This window comes from Ambystoma mexicanum, chromosome 3q (genome assembly GCF_040938575.1).
Source record: "Ambystoma mexicanum isolate Mex_15411 chromosome 3q, UKY_AmexF1_1, whole genome shotgun sequence".
Taxonomy (NCBI): domain Eukaryota; kingdom Metazoa; phylum Chordata; class Amphibia; order Caudata; family Ambystomatidae; genus Ambystoma; species Ambystoma mexicanum.
This window is the reverse complement of record NC_090926.1, coordinates 867,801,902-867,818,956: the sequence shown is the minus strand read 5'-3', so window position 1 is coordinate 867,818,956 and position 17,055 is coordinate 867,801,902. Positions and strand designations below refer to the sequence as shown.

Here is a 17,055-nt window from a genome sequence, read left to right as displayed (position 1 = left end):
TTTCCATGCTCTGCACTACTTCATTCCTCTTCCTCATTCCAGTGTTGTGGATATAGTGTGAGTAGTAGTCCCTTCCTGAAACCACTGCATGAATGTTTACAAAGTGTTTAAAAGGAAAACTAGGTTTGGAGGGACAGTATGTGGAGTTAATAAAAGTGTTATCATTGTAAAAGGCCAGTTCGAGGTTGAGAGTTGGCCTTTGGACTGTAACAAAAGGGTTTTACTGCACTCAGGGTTGGAAGAGGGGAGGCTTTATAATAAGCCATTAGGACATGGAGTATCAGAGGCGTTTCTTCTGAAATGAAAGGAGGATACCATGTCTCACCCGATGATACCATAACCCTCCCCCGGAGGTGGTCTCCCCCACCATGTGATCCTCCCTCATAACCGCCCCCATTCAGACACAGCAAAGCATCGCATATTCCTAAAATCAGGTAGTATTCATTTAAAAAGCTGTGTTAGAATGATAGCTAGTTATTTCTGGTTAAATACCTTTGAAAAATAGAATTACAGTTAAGTGATGTACCATATTTAAAATGGCCTTTTGTTCAAAGATTACCAGCTAAACTAGCTATTGTGGACAATACAGGCAGGCATTTACAGAATTTAAATGTGAAAACTAAGTTACCAAAAATTAGGATTTTCAGATTTGAAGGTTCAGTAGAGCCGCGTACTTGAGTCATCGGGCTGGAAATCCTCAGGCAATTTTAAATTACTTTAATATTCAACTTCAAGGCCCATTAGGGCAGAATTTCATTTTTGGGTATCTGCAGTCTCATTTTATGGGACCCCTACTCTTTTTGCTCCTCCCCCCCTCCATTTACTGAGGTTTTTAATTTACTTTGGTGGTAGGAGGGACTCTGCTGAAGTCCGCCCTGTAAACTACACCACTTTATGTACTAAGGTATATGGCCCCAGTTCCAGATTTGCCTCTCGGGCACCATATTTCTACCGTAGGGTGATGTTATCGCCCTATATTGGTTTTAGCGGGTAGGCTGGGGCACTTAATATTTCGTTTTGGCTTCACCAGGGGGCTTGGGGGTGTAAGATGATTTACCACATTAGTAGCCCAATGTGCCTTTATGGTATCATAGGGGTTCTAAATCAGTCTTTTTACTTTCAACTCGGCCAGTTTGTTTAGGTGCTTCCTTTTTTCAGGGAAACCACTAAAGAAGCCCTTAAAATGGCTGTTCAGGCCACATGTGCTCTTTGTGAGTCCAGGATGACAGCCTCCATGTTGGTTTGGACTGGTTTAGATCAGTTACCGGCCCTGGGCAGGCCACTACACTTCTTGTGGGGGATGGGCCAGAGTGATTTTTTTTTAGGTCCACCCGATTGGCTGGCCTCCAAATCCTTAGTTTTACATCCCCATTGGTGGGCTGGCAGAAGCCCTTATGAGTGAGCGAATATATCGAGGAAACCCTGTTCCTGAGCTCAATGATTTTTGGACGATAAGCAGGTCTGCTTACTTGCTCGAGGAGTTCGACGTTTCCTGCCGTTACTACATTTTTATGCCCTCTTCTGGCCACACTGGCTGGATGCAGCGACAGACCTAGCTCCAGTTTGAATCCTTGTTCGTTGGTTCCCTTCACAAGATTTCCTTGTCCTGCTCATTTGCTGGAGCCAGGCCCTCCATACTATTCTTGTTTTCTTTGCCATTTTACAGCATGTTACTGCTGTTTCCCCACCAGGCAATACCACCTTGATTTTGGAAGCTGCCCCCGCCTGGAGAAGTATTGGGACTCACCCAACCCACCAAATCGGATTTCCTGTGTCGTCTCTGGTCCCCACCACCCGTTTCTCTTGCAGGGACAGTTTTTGTTGGAGTGATGACCATGTTTGTCTGAGCCACAGTGTACTCCTTCTTGGAGCCATCACCGCTGTAGACTCCACTTCTGGATGGTGGGACCCACTTCACTGAAGGGCGATTGTTGCTCTTTTGGGCCATTGAGGTCTTCGCTTGCTCAAGGTGCACATTCCTGGGTCACCAGATCCTTTGTTTCACCTTTTCAAAAGAAGAGATTACTTAGCATGTTTATCCAGAATTTCTGGAGGGAACCAAAGTAACCACTCTGGGCCCTGCGTTGGTGGGTTATCCCAGATACTCCCTCTCAGGGGGTCCCCGTGGTCTGTGGTTGATGGGTTCTGCAGGTCCCCTTCTACTGCATTTCTCTATTGATAACATTCAGGACTGAATCCTGCTCTGTTTTTCTGCCTCTGGGGCTGCTGGGTCTCAAACCCTCTACTGGCTCTCTTCTGGATCGCCAATGGTGTTGATTTCTTTTTCGTGGTACGAAAAGACTTACCTGGCGTTTCCTATGGGGCTCTGTTCTCAATACAGGAACTCTTGCAAGTGATACTGCAAGTGACCCACCTGCACTGACATTTTTCTAGAGTCCCATTTTGTGTCCCTGGAGTTCCTCACTAAGCCCTGGATCATAAGAGATTTCTCCTCATTTACTAGGGACTATTAAAAGTGTCAATTACACTCCTGCATAGGATATACATTGCATCACTGTATTGCTACGGTTTCCCTCCTAGGGGTTGAACATGCCTTTCTAGGCCTTGGGACTGCCTTCTTAAATGTACCCTGGACTTTGCTAGCCCGCCCAGCTGTGTTGGGCAGGGTGTTGCCCTGTGCTCAACATCTAACTGTTCATTAGAATACTTCATGTAGAAGGTAATAGGAAGCCTGTACTAAGTTTTGTTTAGTACCTTTGCAATCAGAACATGATTAGTGTGTAATATTGTCTAGGGGTCTTTCATGTAACTTATATGCATAGGGCCTACATTTTAGGTTAAAAGTTAGGCCTTTGCTGGCCATTTACTGTTTATCCACACTATGCTCTGGTATGTGTTGTGTGTGGCCTTTATAATAAAGTGAATAGGTTTACAGTATACCGGTGTTCTTGTGCAGTGTCTGCTGGGACTAATTGTGCCTCCCTGTCAACCTTCCTCCCTCCCTCCCTCTTAAAGTTAAGCATGACGGCACTGCTACAGCTACCATTGGAGAGTCTAGCCTTTCCTTTTTGGGAGAAACAGTGTTCCACCATTAGAGGAGTACACAGACCTCACCAGGGGGATGTGTAAAACATTAAGTACTTTAGGCTTTTTGCCCCTTTTAGTAAATTACCAAATTGAAGTCTATGCTTTGCCTTCAATGTTCATTTCAGATTCTATCCAGCTCCAGAAGGCTTCAGAACAATAGAAACAGAAGAGTTGCATGCTAAATTAATTACCATCTATAATGTGCACGTCTGGTGATCAGACTGCCTAGTGGTCTGCTCAGAGATTTGCTAGAAGGAGCAAGCATGCACACATGGCGAATACAGCCTACAATGCTTTTAAAAAGGTAATTGCGGTGTGCAGTGCCATTTTGAAATCCACCTACGTGGAGTGATATTCCACATCGGTCTGCAGCTTCTCTGTTCTTTCCTGCATATAAGGTTCAAAATCAGTGTGTGGGTTTGCAGACCACATATCCACTGCAATATCTTGACTGCAGCTCCGGTCCCCAGGCATGCACGGATGGGGAATTCAGACGCTCTGCACAACTGGAAATTGTCAGGAAAGTTCCTGACCACCCCCTGTATTGTTATGTTGAGATAGCAAGCTGCAAAGGACATGGTTTATCTGGTCTCTACCAGATGGTGGATGACGCGTGCATTCTGTTGGCGGTCTACCGCTCCCAAGCTGCAGTAATTCCTCATTTGAGGGACTTTGGAGGGTGCAGAGCTGTGGGGTGGGCCAGAGATCATCCAGACAAGGGGTTAAAAAAAACAATACCCAGAAGAATGCAGTCATGAAACACCCTGGGCATATTGTGATGTTCGATCACCAGCACTGTATAAGCAACATGCAGCGTAGCGAGAGGATTTCCAAGATGGATCCAAACGCAAATTGGTGGTTTTAACACGTACCCCGATCCATAGGGAATTAATCAGATACCTCAGAAATATCCAAACGCCTAAAGAGAACAATTACCTCATTGGGAAACCCATTTTAGAAAATGATCCTAGATTAAAAAAAAAAAACTCATCAAAAAGACACAAATGCTGTATTTGTAGGGAAAAGGCTTTACTTTAGGCAACCATAAAATACCAATACAACAAAAATTGTACCTTGGCTGTTTTCATCGGACTTCTTTTCCCTTTGACTTTTTTTTTCTTCACGATCAGTTCTGGCTTTCCATTCTTTTAACCAACTAAAGTTATTGGGATAAAAGAGGTAAAAATAGTTTAATGGTACAACAACACGTATGACAGTTGCAAGCTTAATATGCAAGATTACAGATTGGCACCTAATGTCACAATGTGCTGACAATTTAAAATCAGTATTTCTTTTACAGAAGAGTTTCTAACCTAAGAAATCCTGCTATTGGATGTGCAATCTACTAGAGATAAACCAAAGGAAGTTAAACAGGCATTCAATTGATGCATATTACATCACATTTCTAGTGCTCAAAGTGCTTTTAGGCTAAAAGTCTTCAGCGCACTCTTGTCCATCCAGAGACGGGAGAGAAATGTCTGGAGCCAGATGGTTAAAACATCCAAGCATTGCCAAAGCCACAAATAAAATCGTTTTGGCTTTGTAAAGGCACTAAATGAATGGGGATATGCACATAAAATGGGCATTTGTGCAGTATGAAGCGATGTGCCATTTTCTGGGAGTATAATGAATGAGCATGCATGTGCAAGGTTTTGTGCAGAAATTGTATTAGGTGAGGGCCCATGCATAGCACGATGGGCCAGAGCCCATTTGTGAGGGAACAGTGCAAGCGTTTGTGTGCAGTGTATGGGCAGTGTGAGGAGACCTTTTAACAAGCAGCAACGCAGCAAAATTGAGGCAGCTGGGCCCAGCGATGAACGCAGCAAATAGGAAGGTGAGGCTCTAGCAGCGGTTGAGGCTTGGCCATGCAGCACTTGGGATTGGGTTCTATGTTCAGACCAAGGTTTTAGTGAGATCCCAATGCCTTTAGGTCTGCACAACCAGGACTTGCCCAACATTCTTAAATATAAGGAGCCTCCTCTTACTCACACCTAAATACTGCTTAAAAATCCCATTGGAAGGCAAGAAAGCCCTTCTCCATTTCTCCATTCTGGATGCACAAAGAATCCTTGCTTCTAATGCACAGTCAAAAAAGTGTACACTCCCACCAAACAGGCCCACAAACAGTGAATACTATAAAGTAATTAGCAGACACCCAGGAAGGGCACAGGCAAGCCCCACACGTTTCATGAACATGACATACTAAAACACGCCCAACACCCATGGAAGGCAAAGAGGAGACCCTGCACACCCATAAGGGGGCAACAAAAACCTGTCTGTATACCCAGAGCACATAGGAAGTCACTGCTGCATCCAAGGAGTGCACATAAAAAAAACCTGTGGTCTTGAAAGGGAAGACTGCATTTTCAGCACTCCTGGGTCACAGAAATACCATCTATTGTGGGGCCACATGATGAACAGCTTCCTGCATCCTTGTGGGGGAAAATTAAAGCTACAGCTGTATACTGTAGGCTGTAGGCTACCTTAGTACCTCCAAGGGAGCACATGAAGCACAGTCTGCACTGCAGGGGATCACTGCAATCCTCACTAGAAATGCTCTGCAAGAGGGCCAGTGAAATCCTTTCAGCAACGCTGGATGCGAAAGTAGACATTAAGTCCCCTGCAGCTCTGCTGAAAAGTCCCCAGAGCTTCTGGAGAGAAACAGTACCACTGCCACGGACGGCAAAGAAAATTCCATCACTGCCCCAAAATACAGGTCAGACTCAAATACACTGCACTCTGTCACAAATGCAAAGAGGACACAAGTAGTGATAGGAAGATGCGCAGTCTCTGCTGAGTCTTACAGCAGTTGACAGCAGTTGTCAGCTGTGTGTGGAGTTCTGTCAGCTAGCAGTCTTTTTTCGCTGCCCAAAGCAGGCGGCTAAAATCACTGGTGCGGAGCACCGCTGAATCTGCCAGCAGTTGTCAGCAAGAAGTGGCCGCTCCTCTCTAACCGAACCGATCCCATTTGGCAACTTTAGACCGCTATGATGCATCCAGAGGGAGAAACCGCGCGAAGCAGGACGAGGCGGCACACGCGCATCCAAGGTGAGATTGCTCCGCCGCCCACTCTTTCCCGAAGCAGGGATTCTGTCCCCCCCCCCCCACCTCCCTGCTGTTGGGATATTGTGGGTAAATTGCTTCATCCGCTCCCTCCCCTTCACGACTACCTTGGCCCTGGGAAAGCTACAAGGCCTGCTTTGCAGACATTTGCCAAAAGGTCCTTGGCCTCCAGACTGGATATCACTGACAAGAAGATGGTGGGAGCTCTCCTTCCAATCACTTACCTAACAGAGGATGGGATCGGTGCATGCAATCCAAATATAAAAGCAGCAGATCTGCCTGCACTGAACATGCTTAATCACTAACCAAGGCCAACTCCCGCTGAGAACTCTGGATAACTTGAATTGCTTGAATAATTAGAATAGCTCACTGAGCAAGGAGGGCAATAACAGTGGGTATTGGAAAAACAGTGCTATTGGAAAAGCATCAAATGCCCCTCTAAGATCCCATGAAAGAAAGAGCATAGCTCAAGAACAGTCCACAGACATTGTGAATGACACTTGTTTGAGTGATCTAGTGTAAATAATAGAACAGGACCGTGAAGACAGAGTGGAATAATCTTTCAAATACTGAGTGGGCCGAGATCGAAAAATTAGCTACAACCTCAGCTTCTGTATTGCCTGAAAAGACGAAAAGTGATTCAGTGTGGGAAAATAAATTCTAAATGCTGCATCAGAAACGCAATCGTCTGTCACGTCACCCTTCCAACTAAAAACTCTGCTAAGTTACAGCAGGAGCGTCGGCCTGCCATTAGCTGCAAACTTGAACATGTATAAAATCCATCCAGAGCGGAATGTCAACAGCTCTAATGTGCCTATATTAAATTATACCAACGTCATGAAGCTTTTCAAGGATGTTCATGAACTCCGCTTTGCATCTACCAATGATATTAAAGTGGTCGAGTTCGCCTTAGAGCACAAAACAGATCGGGTTATATTACACTTCCACTCCAACAAAGTCAAAAATGCAGTTCTGAAGCACAGTGAACAATGACTCCCAACACACCCCCATCCCACACCCCCTCCCCCCCTTGGTTATGATCTTAGGAAGTTTGAATGGAATGTGCTGCCCTCCTATGCCAACTTGAAAAAGCTTATTTATCAACAGAAGCCCGATGGAACCCAGTCCAAGACCCGGACTTGTATCAAAATCACCAAGAATGACACCCAACGCACACTTCCACCTAGGTCTGATCGTCCAGCCTCTATCAAACCCTCAGCTGCATCACATTTGGAAAAAAAAGATCTGAAAGTCAAATTCATGATAAACAGTACAAACGTGGCGAAATCCAGAATGCAGATTAAACCAGCGAGCTGGGAGGGGCTGGCGAGCACCATAGCAAGTGTCGACAACCATTAGATTACCACAAAGGAGGAAAGCCCACTAATCCTCTGTTGCTCATGGAACACAAGAGGGTTTAGTGCCTTGTTTACACATGGATGGATTTCTCTCAGAGAATATGTTATTTGCCTCCAGGAGACTTGGCTTAGAGAACTGCCTTCTTGTGATGGATACGCGTGCTTCCTGAATCTGGTAATTAAAGGGCCGATGGGTCGGCCCTCTTCAGGATTTACTCTTATTAAAGTGGATACTGGGTCTCTCAGACTCCCAATCCCTATGTCCAAGACATGATACTATCAAAACCTGGAAAGAAACAAGTGGAAACCATCTTAATTATGAACGTATACTGGAGAGTGAATTCTACGAAAGTAGTAAACTTTGTGCAATCTGTGATCAATGTGATTGACGGAACTTTGGTTGAACATGCCAATGCCATGCTAATGATATGTGGGGACCTGAATAAACATTTGCTAAATGAAAATGGCACACCTAAATCTGAATCAGTAATAAAAAAACCCAGTGAGGGAATGGTTCCTTGAAACGAGCGCCAGAGACACATTCAATGGTCAGGCCAGTGGCGATTCACCAGGGGCCTGTACATGGGGGCGTGGCCCTAGAAGGTTATGTCTTGACTATTACTTTGTCTATGGTTCTCTTAAAGACAGTAGTTCAAATGAAAATTGTTCCTCAGAGAGTGATCATGATCTAGTAGCTCTGCAAATTTGCAAACATGTTAAAGCAAGTTTGAGGCAAGTAATGAACCACATTTAAGCAACTTGGGCCAAAAAACAAGTAAGGCTATGCAATGAAGATGTTCACTCAATCTGTGCAACATACAAAGAAACAGCTGACATGGATCACTCCTGTGTTGACTATGACTGGATATTAAAACAGTTTTCCCACAAAAGTAAAAAATCCAACAACAGATCTCCACCAAAGCATGCATTTGATCAAACTGTCAGGAAAGCGAAACGCTTAATGCTTCCTGACATTAGGAAAATTAAATCTGAAAAATCTGCTCATAGCTGGTAAGAGCTCAGAAGGTTGAGCGCTTGCTGCTGTGATGTATGTGTGAACTGCAGGTCGCAGGCTTGAATCCCGGCAAGGCCAACTCAGCCTTTCATCCTTCCGAGGTCGATAAATAAGTACCAACTTCGGTTGGGATGATAAATGTAAGTAAATATGTTCTCTGTAAAGCGCTTTGGCTTAAGGCACTATATAAATAAATCATTTTCATTATTATCATTAGTCTGGAACTTTGTCGATTCCGAAGGCAAAAAATATAAGAACTGGCGGATTGCAACTAAAAGCCAACGTTTACAAGCTGACGCAGAACATATGCTGAGGGTGTTATGCGTAAAAATACCAGAGACTTATGGCAACTGTTGAACAATGGAGGATCTTTCAAAGCAGATCTGATGCAGAGTCAGTTTAGTGAATCCAACTGGCATGCCCACTTTTCAAACTAATTTGAGTATCCTGGTGATATTGGAGGTACTGCACGTCAGGGCTAGTTCCCTGCCATGGACCTTCAGTTTGATAAGGAGGATTTGGAAATAAGATTCGAGGTCTCAGTAGCTCGAGAACCTCTGGCCCGATGGCATCTCAAATCTACTTCTTAAACATCCTGCGAGTGAGCTGATCTTTTTGGTCTTCAAACAAATTCCTTCCACCTAGTGATAGGCGATCATTGTTCCCATTTATAAGAGGTGATTGAGCCGATACTAAGAACTATTGGCCGCTCGCCCTTCTTGATTCCATGGGGCAAGTATTTGCCTCCATTCTCTTATGTGATCTAACAAGATGGGCCCAGAAGACCAGAAGATCAGATCCTCATCAAACGGGGTTTGTCAAGAGTGTGGGTACTGGCTTCAATCTCTTCATCTTGGGAATACTCAAACAGGAGGCCTGAATATCTGGCTCTTGCCTGCATATGGCTTTGATGCATCTCGAACAAGCTTTCGATTGAGTCAACAGGTCCAAATTGTGGGAGAAATAGAGAAAATTGAACTGTCCACCAGACATTGTTGATGCCATTCGTGCCTTATATTCAACAACATCTATTCGAATAAGACTCAACTCTGAAGAAGTCCTATCTGAGAAATGTTTTATCCATCGTGGCCTAAAGCAGAACTGTGCCATATATATATCTGACTTCAGCGTTTCTCAGTGTGGTGAGAGCCTTCCCACCCAAGATTAATGGTGTTCAAATTCCCTGGATCGTCTACGCGGACTACATCATTCTTGGGCTACACACAGGTAGGCCTCCAGAGACGCACATCTTGCTTCATTGAATATTTACAGCAAAATGATATGGATATCAACGTCTCGAAATCAAAAATCTTGAACATGACGTCTGCTGGAAATGAACCAAGAAAATATCACACCTGGTGGATCAGAGGAGAGAAAATTGAAGTTGTACAGTCCCTACTGTACTTGGGAGTCACAATTGAAACATCGATGATAACGCTTGCTACCTCTCACTGCGAATAAAAAACATGCGTCTAGCGGCCCTAGGCATGAACATTTTGCAAAAGTACTGTTACATTTTCTCTTGCACCATAATCGCCAGAAGGCTATAGCAATCTTGACATACGGTTCAGGAGGCCTGCTGAGCTTATCATGGAACATATGGGCACTGTTTGAAGGTCTATTTTGGCGCAAAGTGCTCATGCTACCCAACTCCGCTTCATTTGAATTACTCATACCGAATTATAAAGATCCTACTAAATCATTTAAGCTTTGGGTAGCAAACATTTAAGAGATTCTTGATGAAACCATTTTGAACAAAGTAGATTTCGAACCCAAAAAAATGGCCAATTACATTTCAAGAAATGTACTGGATTGAAACTATCCGAAGAACAAAACTGGATTTGCTAAGACCTAGTTTGGAATGGATGGGAACAAAATGGTTTAAATCCATCTATTGAAGTTCCCTTTTCATCACTATAGAAACTTACTGCAGAGTCCGATTAAATTTACTTTCCACTGGTGAAGTGAAACTGGCACGGAAATAAAGCCTGAAAAAGCTCATTGTCGTTTTTGTGGTTCATTAGAACAAATAGAATCTCTTTGCCTTCTGGTAACAGCTTGTACAGCGCTCACCCAGTTGCGCTCCAAGCATCTACAAGCTCACTGCATCCATTACACTACCCTTTTAGACCTAGAGTGGTGGCAGTGGGTTCTGATGGGAGAATGCGCAAGTCTTTGTCTAGCTGTTCTCAAATTTGAGGATTCATTGTTACGTCATGAAGCAATTGCACGAGCAAACAAGTTCAGTGATGAACTGACCTTGGACGCCTAACAATTAGAGCAATTTGTGACCAATAAATGACTTAAGTGTGTAAACATAGCTGTGGGGTGAATACTAGTGTATAGTCATTGCCACTGGCAGAGGGTGTTACACATCCTACTTTAGGAATTTCATCAAGTGGTTTATTTTGCCATTCTCTATTGTGCTGAAAATTGATGTGGATTTGAAGTTTGTTTAAATGTAAATGGTTAACTTGCTTTTTTTTTCTTTTTTTAAGAACAACCAATAAACATTTTATTTAAAAAAAATATCCCATTTCATGGGGAAGTAGCTTTCGGCTGATGAAGGATTGGCTGCTCAGCTTCTCCCCTATTTTGATTTAGGACGGCTCCCATGCCAGTTCCAGATGCGTCGGTATGTAGAAAGAAGGGTGGGAGCTTCATAGTCTGAGCACCGTAGTATCGCTTGGTCTTTGTGAGAGCGTTCTTTAAGGCAATGAAGGCTGCCTCTGTAGCTTCTCCACGCCCATTTGGCGGGGCGGAGGTTCTCAGAAGGTCTGTTAGTGGGGCGGCTATAGCTGAAAAATGAGGGATGAACCTGTGGTAGGATCCCACGAAGCCCAGAAAGGCTTGGACTTGCCGAGTGTTGGCCAGGAACTGTACTCTCTAAATCGCTGCCATCTTTTTCTGTGGTCTGATGGTACCTTGTCCCACAAAGTATACCAAGTACTTTTTGTGGAAGTTCGCCATTTGAGTTTTCTTTGGGTTGACTTGTAGGCCGGCCCGTTGTAATGTCTCCAATACGGCCTCCAAATGTTTCAGGTGTTCTTTCCAGGTTGCGCTGTATATAATGTCGTTGTCTAGATGGGCTCCCACATATTGTTCATACCTTGCCCATCTGTCCCCCCCATACACCCCCACCCCCCATCACCCTCAACCCGCCCCCACCCAAGAACTGAATTCATAAGTCTCTGGAAGGTGGCTGGAGCTCCATGAAGGCCAAAAGGGACTGCAGTGAATTGGAAGAGCCCGGAAGGAGCTACGAATGCAGTCTTTTCCTTGTCTTCTGGGCAGAGGGGAATTTGGCAGTAACCTTTGGAGAGGTCGATGGAGGTCAAATATCTGGCTTTCCCCAACTTATCCAGATCATCTTCGATTCGGGGCATGGGATATGCGTCAAACGTGGATATTTTGTTAAGTTTACGGAAGTCCATGCAAAACCTGGAACTGCTGTCGGGCTTGGGAACCAGGATGATGGGGGACCACCACTGGCTGTGAGAGGACTATTACTTCCATTTGTAGCATAAACCCAGCAAGCAAGCCTTCAGATCATTCAACAACTTTGCAGTGGAGGCTCTCGCTGAAGACTGTGCTAAACTTCTCCTTACATGGACTGATCTACCTCTGACAAACCAGAACTGTGTCTTGCTTCTCCACTGAACAACTGAACTTCAACAAACAATCAGAAAACAAGAAGACTTAGCAAAAGTCCAGCCGCACATCCAACCTTACTCTGTCCAAGGAACTCTGTGCTACACACAGAGGACTGATTACAACTGCCAAGGCCAACTACTACCAAAGCACCATAACCAAGGCCAACCATGAAAGCAGAGCCCTCTTCAAAGCCATAAAGCACTGCATCAATCCTCTGCCTGACGTACCCGTAAAACAATCCATGGAAAAATCCACCAGCATCAACTATCTCCCAGCAACAAAATCAGCATGATCTGCCAACAGACACCAACACCACAACTGATGGCACATTTCACATCCCATTTCGCACCTGGACAACTTTCAAGGCACTCCGTATGGAAGGCCTCACTGCCACCGTAACATCCCTCAAAGCCACATGATATGCAGAGGACATCCTCCCTGCCTCCATACTCAAGATTCTTCCGACTGGAGTATTCCTGCTTCACCCAACAAACATCAACAGCTCCCTAACTCAGGACATCTAAAAGAAACGAACAGTGGAACTGGATGACCTTTGCGACTACTGCCCCATCACTCCATCTTCCCTTTCTAGACGAGATTTTTGAGAAAGCAAACAACCTCCATCAGTTCTACCAATCTGGCTTCAGACCCAGATGCAGCATAGAAACTGCTACCATCAAGGTGATAGACAATGCCTTTCAATTCCTTGATGACCATCATCCTTTCCTCCTTGACGGCTCAGCAGCATTCGACACAGTAAACCAAAAGACACGGACCGCCAATCTGCATAGCTTCATGGGGATTAGAGACACTGTCCTCAGCTGGTTCAAATCATACCTTGCTAATCACTACTAGTTCATACAAATGGATTCCTCCATATCAACTCAACCTCATCACCTGTGGAGCTCCCCAAGGACCCATCCTCTCCCACGTGATCGCCAATCTTTACATGGAGTCGCTCTGAGCCATCTTCGCTCAAAACATCCAATACACAGATGAGACAGAGCTCTACCTCAAAATATCCTTCATCGAAGACATCCACATTGATCCAGTCATGGATCCATTGCATACCTGAAGTTAAACTCCTTCAAGACTGAATTCCTACTGCTGACCAACAGGAACACCCTGACATTCAGGCCTGGCTCTCTGCAATGAACCTCGGGCAGCTTCACACCCACAACTGGCCACCTGCGCCAAGTCCCTTGGGTTCGACATTGGCGGACACCTCTCCTTTAAAAAGCACATAGCAAGAAAGACACAAATAGCTTGGTATCCACTTTCTCCCCAGTGGAAAACCAAGCCCTTCATCAAAGGAAGAAAATAAAAATCAGATCTGCTATCCAATCTTTGGTCCTCTCCACCTGGACAGTGACTTCCGGCGTCCACTCTGGCTTCCCCAAGATGTGTCCGGCAGTACGTCTAATCAAAGGACACTGCAAATTTGACATCACCCATCCGCTCATCTGAACTGCACTAGCACCCAAAGCAAGACTCATCTGCATCACTGAGGTTGAGAAACCGCATATAAGGGAGCCTATGATCCCCAGAAGTAAGGAAATGCGCAGACAGAACTTTGCCAGTGCGGGAAGGAAAGTACGAGAAGTCTACACCAGAAAACCCTTGAATCACCCCCCCATCAGACTCACCCCTTAATTTCTACAGTTCCAGAAGGAGCTCAAGACTATCATCTTCAAATAATGGCCCCTTTGTAATGCGTAGGTCCACACACCCTAAACTCCCCAAGTCTACCAGAGACCGGTTGATCTGTTCCCCACCGTTTCCTCCCCCAATTGCTTCTGGAGCCCCTGCTACCAAACTTCCTGTCCCCCCACTCTATTTGTTTCTCTGCTTCCTTAACTATGTTCTTCCCCCTAGGATTGAAAGCACTGTTGCTTCCCAAAGCTAGGTACAGGTTCAATAAATACCCTAAGAACAATAAAAATTCACACGCCAGCACTCAAGTACTTACCAGTGTAATTTCTTTATGGCACCAGAGTTTCCAATGAGCTCACTGGAATCTTGCGGTTGATATTTTTCTGTCCAGAGAACATCTTCAAACATTGAACCTAAACAAACATTCCAGATGTAATTAACCATTATAAACCTCAGTGCGCATCAATAATTCAGGGCGAAACAGGTAAATTACATGACTGAGGAATGAACATGCAGCTTCTTTGAAGAGTTGTGCTTGACAGGATATCCCATATTGTCCTTTCTCTAAACTCTTGTCCTCGTTTTGTCTAAACTTTCCTTTATCAATTTTCTTTTGAGTCAGCATGGATTTCACAATAAGGATAACACATTTTTACACATACAGGTACAAGAAACATGCCCTGGTCACAGGTGCATGCAATAGTAGAGACACTTTATTCAGATTTCTCCATTTACACAGGAGAATACACATACAACAGCATCAGCCCCCATTTCATCATAAAATCCAGAACCTAGTCTCCTTATAAAGACACGCTTGAAACAAGTCACAAAATGTAAAACTACAAATTCTTAGATCCAAACAATTTAACATTTAAAACATTAGGCAGTAAAACCAAAATAGAACCAATTTAAAAATCCTACTGTGCCATTGGGGTTGAACTTGCGATTTCAGAGCGGATATCGCATATTAGGATAGATTACAAATAAGTGTCAGATCATCATGAAGTGCCTCAAGTCTTCAGGGTGGCCGAAGGCACAGATACTGTTAGGGAGAATTCTCTTTATAGGCTAATTTCCCAAACCTAGTGAGTCCCCCAGCAGCTTAGCAGGAGAAAAAATAAACCCCAAAAATCCAGCAAAGAGTGAGACTCTCTCTCCCACTCTTAGGCATGATTTGAGAATGTCCTTTGACTGTGAATGTGTTTTATGGGCTATGGGGTCTTTTACTCCATAGGGCTTCATGTGTTTTTGGTAAGTGTTACACAGCACCCTCAGTGAAGTAACACAGGGGTGTCATAGTGACCCCCAAACACAGACTCCATACCCTGGGACGGACTACTGTCTCCCAGGGCATGTAAAGTCACCATTGACTTTACTAGTCTTAAATTGTGAACAGAACCAGTACAAACTGTTTTTTGAGGAGGCACTGTGCAGTCCCCCCTAGTCGAGTTTCTGGCTGGTGGCAGTGGTTACCACGCAAAATATTCCACCGGAATATTTCCTATGGGATTTTCCCATTCATTTTAAAGGCACCACTTTTTTGGTGCAATGTTAAAGATACCGCCGGGTTATTTATTTAATATTTATTCCCCGGTTGGGTCTTTTTACCAGGACTCGGTTTTAAAATGGCGTTTGTGTTCGCCTCTGTAACTCCAACCCAAGTCGAGCCCTTTGTTCCACTTTTGGCGGGCTTCTACACAGAAGCCTCCAAAAGTGGCGCCACTCTGGGTCTACAGGATGTGTGAGGGAGGGGGGGGGGGTATAGGCACCCTGGACTGAGTCGCACTCTTGTGTGATTGGCCCAGTGGTGAGCCTCCCGGCTCACCACTTAGCATGTTTGAGTGACAGTTAGGACTGATGAATGGGGGTTTTCTGCATAAAAGCAGGGCTTTGGGGACTGGAACTTCAGAAGTCGCCACAGGACCTAAAGAATCCGAAGAGGGAGAAGCTGAGCCGACCTGCAACGATGACACCACCGGTGAAGCCCTGCTGAACCGACTCACCACTTCCCAATGACAGAGAAGATCTTCTTCCAGGAGAGTCTTCTTCCTTTGAGCTGGTGGGGTTAACCAGTTTGCCTGCTTTTCGCCTTCCTGGATCGTCTCATGGTCGAATCGCCCGTGCCAAGCACCCCGGCGGCCGGATAGCCACGCTTCACCACTACTGCGAATAAAAGGGTAGTACCTTTTAACCGGGAAACTCCGCGGCTGGTTTCTTCCCTGGCAGTGCAACGACCTCCAGCTTTCCTCCACGTCGAGATCTTCTCTTCCACTGGACGAAGCACCGACTTGCACCCGCTGCCAGGAACAACTGCCCCCGCTGGAGCTTTCTCACCATTTCAGGTACTGTGTCCCGCCTTGTCTCCCTTGCAACAGACTGTTCAAGGTGTCCCGTAAATCCTTGACTCTCTATCCTGGGGTGACCTGGGACCTGTTAACTAACTTTTCTGAACAGATCCAACTCCTTTTTGAACTATCTGCAAAGACTTTTAAAGTGTACTTCAACTGTGTGATCTTGGGCACATTCCGCCTTGCTCTCTCCCAAGAGTGGGCCTGGCCTATGAACTTTTTGCTCTACAGTAGACCCTGCCTTTCTTGACTTGCTGTGGTTCTTTTAAGTGTTGGTATTGTGTGCTTTACTATCTGTCTTTTCTCTCCCTTTTTAAATAATTATTGGAGTACCATCTTGGTTAAGCGCTCACCTCTGTGTTTATAAGTGGTGTTCTTTTCCTAAGACTTGTCGAATAATTAATCAGGGAGGTGTATATATTTCTAGTGACTGTTTGAACTTGCTTGACATTAGTGCCTGTGTATTTTTACAAGTGTGTTTTTAAATAAATAATTATATACTTTTATACCAAAGCTCTGGTCAGTGTTTGTTTGTGCTACTGTATTTTTGTACCTAATGTGTATATTCTATATACTGCCTAACTCTTCTTGAGAGAAGTCTGACTGCTCAGCAACAGCTACCAGGTAAATCTGGGTGGTACAGACTGCTACCAATTGGGTTTACTGCCAACACCTGTTTTGCAGTGGTCCCTAAGGGAACTGCACAGGTTTCCGCCAACAGGTACATTTAGGTGAATCAGTGAGGTCATAAATTCAGATGAATGTGTAGGACAATCATACAACTGACTGGATATTTTATTTGATACAGTCCCTACTGACAAAGGAAAATCCTGTGACTCAGCATATGTGGTTAGGGAGGGCAAAGAGTGAATGCTTAGCATAGCTTGCTCCCTAGCCATATTGCCCATCTTGGCTT

At 44.7% G+C, this 17,055-nt stretch overlaps 1 protein-coding gene across 1 annotated transcript in view; it reads right to left on the bottom strand.

Annotated features, from left to right (window-relative positions):
- ATAD5 (ATPase family AAA domain containing 5) overlaps positions 1 to 17,055 on the bottom strand; it is a 648,582-nt gene that overhangs the window by 410,248 nt on the left and 221,279 nt on the right. Inside the window, exons 11-12 of the mRNA XM_069654960.1 lie at positions 14,108 to 14,204; positions 4,122 to 4,204 (exon numbers count right to left, since the gene is read on the bottom strand). Coding sequence (XP_069511061.1) covers positions 4,122 to 4,204; positions 14,108 to 14,204 — 180 coding nt within the window. The remainder of the gene's footprint in view (positions 1 to 4,121; positions 4,205 to 14,107; positions 14,205 to 17,055) is intronic.